The sequence below is a fragment of the Epinephelus moara genome, chromosome 16, assembly GCF_006386435.1.
Source record: "Epinephelus moara isolate mb chromosome 16, YSFRI_EMoa_1.0, whole genome shotgun sequence".
In the NCBI taxonomy this organism is placed as follows: domain Eukaryota; kingdom Metazoa; phylum Chordata; class Actinopteri; order Perciformes; family Serranidae; genus Epinephelus; species Epinephelus moara.
The window spans coordinates 38,296,870-38,303,635 of NC_065521.1; the positions used below are offsets into that span (position 1 = coordinate 38,296,870).

The window sequence follows — 6,766 nt, forward strand, 5'->3', positions numbered from 1 at the left end:
GTGTGGCACTATACAATGATGAAGTAGTCCGAGTCACTTGAGACCGGACTGGGAATTCCACTGGTTTCTAAAAAGAGACCAGCACATAACTGGGAGGGAGGTGGACGGGGGTACATTTTTCAGGAGTATGTTTTGATCTGTTGCCAAAAGAAGAAGTTACACTTGACTCAGGCGTACAGAGTGCTGGCACAGCAGGACACACAATGGATATATACAATGGAAGAATAAACTGTAGAAATATTGTTAATTCAGTTTTATAATGTCCACAGTAATGACAAGTAGGGATTTTTATACAATAATAACTCAACCTTCTCTGCAGGTTTCAACATACTTCTCCAGATATCTTGATTAAAGACGACAAAAGCAGTTGGAATATGCAGTTGTAAATTTTATTTCATGTTTAGCTGCAGTAAAATATAACTTCTTAGTATGTAAAAATAACCCAAACAAAATTACATTTCCCCCAGACTGCAGAATACAGTTCACGTGGCAACAACACCAGCAGGTTTAACACAGATTCAAAATAATCTACATAAAAGACCAGTGTATAAGACTGTACTGGGTGATACACAGTATATTAGCTGCTCAGCTCAATGTCTATTCATGATACATGAATGATACCACTGAATAATTCTGTAGGTTTGACCTACTTTATTATCACCAAATACATATGGTGGGATTAGACACAAAGCAAACCGAGGGACTCATGCTTCAGATATTTGTGTGTGTGGACCCACCAAACTGAAAGTTCGGGGTCTGTAAAGTGTATTTGAGTGGTTCTGTGAAATAATTTGCTTGTCTGAGAACATCACAGAGCACCTGAAAGATTTTATCTAAACAGAAATATAATGACCATTTTTAACACTTGAGCTGAAGGTATCACAATAATGCTTCGTCTTATATTTTTGTGCAATTTACAGTCAAAACATTGTTACAAAAAAGCAAAATTATTGTGCTCATTACATCCTTGAAATGATGGCGCAGATATTGTTTGTGCAATCAACCTCCCTCCGTTAGAAATGTTTCCTTTCATGGCACCTTGTTGAATGTAAACAGTCAGCTTTTGGTCCATGAGCTGGCCCATCTGCAGAGTACACAATTTCCTGGAAAAACAAACTAAGAAGAGTATTCACTTCACTTTATAATTCAGACGTAGCCCTTTTCCTCTGGAGCTGCATGATCCCTTCACATTCTTCTTCGTTGCTTCTTCACTTGACACTACCCGAAGTATGAGTCAGTCTGTTTTCTTTGGCTCTCACATCAACTCCACATTTTACACATCACAGATCTCCCATCTCACACTCAAAATGGAAGCGTATCCATGAAGATTTTCTCCACAATCGGTGGCGGTGGAACAAGATCTTCTAATTTTAGGTAAAAGATACGCTGTAGGCCTTGAGTGCACAGAGTCCTGAGCTCAGGCAGCTTCCCGAGAAGTCTGGACAGATAATTGGGCTGCAACGAGCTGGAGCCGCAACCAGAGATGTGATCTTTAAGGCAAGTGATGAGCTGGTTCTGCAAGTCCTCCACGCGTTTTGACTCCTTGAGGCCATGTCGGTCTGCAGGACAGAACAAGATACATGTTAAAGTCAGAGTGATGCTTCAGTATTTTGACACCCAAATAAAACACACTAAAAATGCTGCAAACTCTGAAACCATAAATGACAGATCTGTGGATTCATCTTGTTTTAATCCAATAATTTCCTCTTTGCCACAACTCCAGGTTGAATTCGGAAAACCTTAATACAACATGAACTAGATTAAGCGTAATACTACACTGCTAAAGTGGACACACTCTCAAGAGTGTAGGTTTTGTTTCAACAGTGGGGGGGTGCATGTGAAACAGGGGATTTGAGCATCAAACCTTTAATTTCCTGCTTTCTGGTGAATTTCTATGCACCAATTTGTGCCTTTCCTGCATCAGTGTATGGTGGACATGTCTTTATACATCCAAATAAAAGTCCTCTGTTATGTCTATATTCTTAATGAGGGAAACAACGCACATGTTCTAAAAACTGAGGGGACGTGTCCCCTGCTACCCTCCCAAATCTACGTCAATGCACCCACTGCAAGTAGTGCTAATGCTTCTACATTGGAACAATTCCTTGGGTTTAAATGTAAATCTGCATTGTGGTTATGTTTAGTCTGCTGTGATATACATGTGCTCTGCGCTATACTGGACATGAGGTCGTTTTACATTCTGTCAGACACCTGTTGTGTCAATCCTGTGTTGTGTAACTGCATTGTATTGTTCACACCAATGAGACCTCCTCCTGCAAACTGTCCTCCTCACTGGGTAAAAATAACTCAGCTGGGAAAAAAGACTGGGTTAAAGCTTATATCTCTGATGATGTGTTTAATGGTGTTAAAGGTGTGTAGGATTTAGGATTTATTGACGGAAAGGGCATATAATATAATATCTTTGTGTTTTTGTTACCTTAGAATGAGCTTTTTATATCTACAGGGAGCTGGTTCTCGTCCAAGAGATCAACCTGCCACAACGCCGTGTTTCTACAGAAGCCCAGAATGGACAAACCAAACACTGTCTAGATAGGGCCATTCGCATTTTTATGTTTTCGTGTCAGCTACTTAGTGAGCAGCGCCTCCATGATGAAGGAGTCAGATGAAGGAGTGAGTCATGTGAAACTGCTTTATTCAGTGCTTTTGCAGGTTTTAAATACCTGGTTTGTTTGTTTTGGAGAGGAAGAGACCTCTGCGGTTAATTCAGCCTCCGATAAAAACCTCCTGATCAATAAACATGGAGGAAATACTAAAGAGGAGAGGTTTCAGCTGGTTGCAATCTGCAGTCCTCACTACTAGATGTCACTAAACCCCCCCTAAATCTTACACATTGTTCCTCTAAAGGATGACTGCGACTCTTACCAGTGATTATGACCAGGGCTGTGAGACAAGAGAAGGAAGACACGTCCAGCTTCATGCGATGGAGGCTGTGAGAAAACTCCAAGATGGAGTCAATCCAGTCACCAAAGCCTCGAACGCACTGTGTTTTGTGGAGCACGGCCCCGTTGCAGAAGATGAGCTTGTCCATATCGGGATTGGAACTGTAAAAGAACAAAAAAAAATTGTTTGTTTATTTTATTCAAGGCATCAGGAAAATTACACGTAAGCTGTACAATAAACATAATGAAATTTTTGCTGCACTCACCGATATGCGAGACGCAAGATGAAGAGTTCAACAAACGCAGATTCCAGCAGCAGCTCCTGGTCTTCTGAGCAGAACTCAGAGAAACCTGGGATGCTCTTCGCCCACTTCTGGACGACTTCCATGGATGATGTGAGCAGGTCATAGAACTGTTTGATGTCACTGGCGTCCTCTTTCTGGTTCAGATTGATTTCTGTCTCATCGTACTGAAATTACAAAGAAGAAGTTTAAACAGATGCCTACTGTAAGTCAGATATCAGATTATCCGATATTCCAAAAGGAAAATGACAGATTTTTTGGGTTTTTTTTTTTTACCTTGGAGTAATCCAGTTTCCCAACACCAGGGTTTGAGTCGATGTGGGCCCTCACTAGTGAAGCGATCATGCTCACTGGAGACACACCGGTTGTCACATCCTGGGTCACTTTAGGCTTCGAAGGCAGGCGACCTCTTCGTCCTTTCAGGCTGTCTGTTCTCACAACTGGACAAAAATAATGACAGTCATCTGTAACTATCAGCTCAGCGTCACCATCCTGATTCTGCACCATTCATCTGGGTTTGTACTGAACTCACCTTCCCTCACCATGCCCACAGCCAGACACTTCTGGAAACGGCAGAACTGGCATCGATTCCGCCTCCTCTTGTCCACAGGACAGTCTTTGTTGGCGAGGCAGACATACTTGGAATTTTTTTGCACCGTGCGCTGTGAAATAAAAGGAAGAGTTACAAATACCGGCACAAAACCATCAGTCAGATGCCACATTTTTCTGTTTAATTGGCTGCACAAACAGATCAGATTTTTTTACCTTGAAAAACCCTTTACATCCCTCACAGGTGCGAACCCCGTAGTGCTGACAGGAGGCGTTGTCCCCACATACAGCACAGCACCCCTCATTCCCACTGGGACTTTTTAATTTGGGTGATAAGCTCCCATCCAGCTGGTCGGTGCCGTCGAGTATACACGCTTGCTCCATCAAGGTCAGCGCAGACGGGTGTGGGTGGGTCAAAGTGAAAGGATCCTGCTCTCGTAAGTGTGGTTGACCCAAATGAGACATATCCTCCACAGAACCAAAAGTGAAGAAAGACGGCTCCTGTGGCACTGACATGTCCTCTGCTACCCAGTATCCTGGATTGGGTGAGTATGGCCCGAAGGCTGAATCCCAGTTGGATGCATATTGTGTCTGGAACCGGGGGGTTGAAGGAGACGAGGTCGATGCTGGGCTGCCAAAATAATCTGATCCAACAGGGGACACAGCCTCATCTGGGTAGCTCAGCGTGAACGCTCCAGGGTAGCAGCCGTACACCTGGAGGTCATCCAGTTTGAAGGGAGTCTCTGGGCCTGACGATGGAGTGACGTGGGCAGGGGCAGCAGTGAATTGACACGAATATGCGTCAAAGTCGCCCACGTGCGTGTCCACCAGGGAGCTGATGCTTGGCAGGGATGGAGCAGAGAGGTGGTCCCGTGGGCTGCTCATATCGGCAGCCAGCTTGGAGATAAAGTCTGTGCTCTGAAGCTCTGCGCTGCCAAGGCTGTTCTCATAGGGCTGAGAGCCATGCTGGGGGTGTATGCAAGTCATGGCTACAAGACTGAAAAAGACGTAATCAAAGATGTTAGAGCCAAACAAGCTGGGTTTTCAGATTTTCAACTTTAAAAGTTCAGTGTGTAGGATTTAGGGGGATATATTGGGATAGGGAGCAGGTCCTCATCTACAGAGATCACCATGTTGCACCACCATGTATCTACAGTCAACGAACAAACCAAACACTGGCTCTAGATAGGGTTCAGCCACCATAGTTCCCAGCCCCTCTATGACAAGCAGTGTTGGAAAAACACAGATTTTTTAAAAATCTGAAACTGCTTTATTTGGCATTTTTTACCGGTTTGAATCAACAGTTTCATTTGTTTTGTAGAGGAAGAGACCTCTGCGGATAATTTGGCTCCTGCTAAAAACCTTTTGAATGTCAGCACCAGAAATAAGTTGAGCAGAAATTAAGTTGCCAGAGAAAATAGCTGAGCACACATTAGCAGGTGCTGGGAATGCGGCCCGTCTGCGATGTGCCAAACAACATTGGAGAAACACCAATCTGTAACAAGAAACTGCTTTATTCAATGATTTGACCGGTTTAGATCACCGGGTCGTTTGTTGTGAACAGGAGGAGACCTCTGTGGATAATTCGGCTAAGTTTCTGCTGATTTAAATCTGCGATCCTCACCGCTAGATACCACTCAATCCCCCTAAATCTTACACACTGGACCTTTAACACTTTAACTTTTAATTTTTAACCTTCAGGCTGTAGTCAGCTAAGCTGCGAGAGATGGTTGGGGCAGACATGAGTAACTGGGCCCTTGTTTTGTCCCTCTCTGTGCACAGTGTGCAGTGGTCATATGCTATTTAATAACTTTAAAAGTAACATTAAATTTTATTTTAACCTAACTTGCGTTACCATAAACCAATGACCACACAGTGAACCAAAGACTTTGGGAGTCCCCTGAGGGAGAAGGGGCCCTGATTCAGCTGGGCATCATTCAAGACAAACTGCATACAGATGAATTAGCATCCTCCGTTTAACAAGAAAACTTAGAAAGTGCTCTGCTGCTCAGCATAGCAAAAGTCATAAATCTCTGTATCATATATTACTATGTTGTAAATATGGTCAGCTGCTCATGCCTGGAAAGTAAAGTAAGTGGGGTTGAATTTCAAGCTCAGTGCCAACACATGAGGCACATGTTACATACATGTATCAAATACACGTATAAATTAAGCTCTATTTTGGGACAGAAGACAAATAGATGGCAAAATATAATGTTTCTTTGCATATGCTGCACTGTATGTACCGTAACACATTTAAATCTGCCTCTAACTGTTTATTCTATATATTACTGTTAATTCTGTATATTAATCTGCACTTCACTGCTTTTTGCATTTCTGTCTGGATGCTACACTTCATTTCGTTGCCTCAGTACTAAGACTGTGCAATGGCAATAAAGATAAATCTAATTACTATGAGGTTTATTGCCAAAAAGATTTCACATACAATATGTTTTTGTGCATAATAATGAACAAATATATTTGTGCAAAGTGTCTTTTTTTCTACAGCAAAAGCCTTTTTCTCTCTTTATGCATATATACTGACACATGCTGGAGCTCAACACCTGTAAACACAGCTTCACTTTGCTCTCTGATCAGCACATTTCCGCATCTAAGTTCACTGTATTTTTAATAAATCATAAACGTTTCTTACCTGTTAGGCCCGTCTACACGTGTTTTGAACTGTCTGTACTCCACAAACAACAGTCTGTCATCTTCAGTGTCTCCTAGCTGAGGAGCGAGTCCGTCCGCGCACAGGTCTCCGCAACACTTTTATAGGATCCGCGTTATTGTACCCATGACGCCAGAGAAAGGTTTCCATACAAGGCTGGCCGGTGGGCGGGGAGATTTCCAGCGTGTGGCCAATCACAGCGCGCGTTCGAGAGAATAGACGTTTAATGACGCACTCTGGGATTCCGTTGACGCGCATATGGCGAAGAACCGCAGCATTGTCCTCCCGACTCACACACACACACACACACACACACACGCTCACACACATACACAGCTAAATAA

The 6,766-nt window shown here is 43.1% G+C and overlaps 1 protein-coding gene across 1 annotated transcript; it reads right to left on the reverse strand.

Moving 5' to 3' along the window:
* Positions 1-373: 373 nt before the first annotated feature.
* Positions 374-6,537, reverse strand: nr4a1 (nuclear receptor subfamily 4, group A, member 1). Its single transcript, XM_050065835.1, has 7 exons — positions 6,405-6,537; positions 3,968-4,748; positions 3,735-3,864; positions 3,479-3,642; positions 3,167-3,369; positions 2,884-3,062; positions 374-1,559 (listed from the first exon to the last, which is right to left on the reverse strand). Exons 2-7 carry the CDS (start codon positions 4,736-4,738, stop codon positions 1,303-1,305), a joined length of 1,704 nt encoding a protein of 567 aa, XP_049921792.1. The 5' UTR covers positions 4,739-4,748; positions 6,405-6,537; the 3' UTR covers positions 374-1,302.
* Positions 6,538-6,766: the final 229 nt, after the last annotated feature.

What these genes read in the sequence shown, in the direction of transcription:
- nr4a1 (XM_050065835.1), bottom strand. Translation starts at nt 4,738, where the DNA reads ATGACTTGCATACACCCCCAGCATGGCTCTCAGCCCTATGAGAACAGC. An exon ending in GATGTAAAGGGTTTTTCAAG is followed by an intron (nt 3,865 to 3,967) that starts GTAAAAAAATCT and finishes TTTATTTCACAG; the next exon opens with CGCACGGTGCAAAAAAATTC. An exon ending in GGAAACTGGATTACTCCAAG is followed by an intron (nt 3,370 to 3,478) that starts GTAAAAAAAAAA and finishes TTGTAATTTCAG; the next exon opens with TACGATGAGACAGAAATCAA.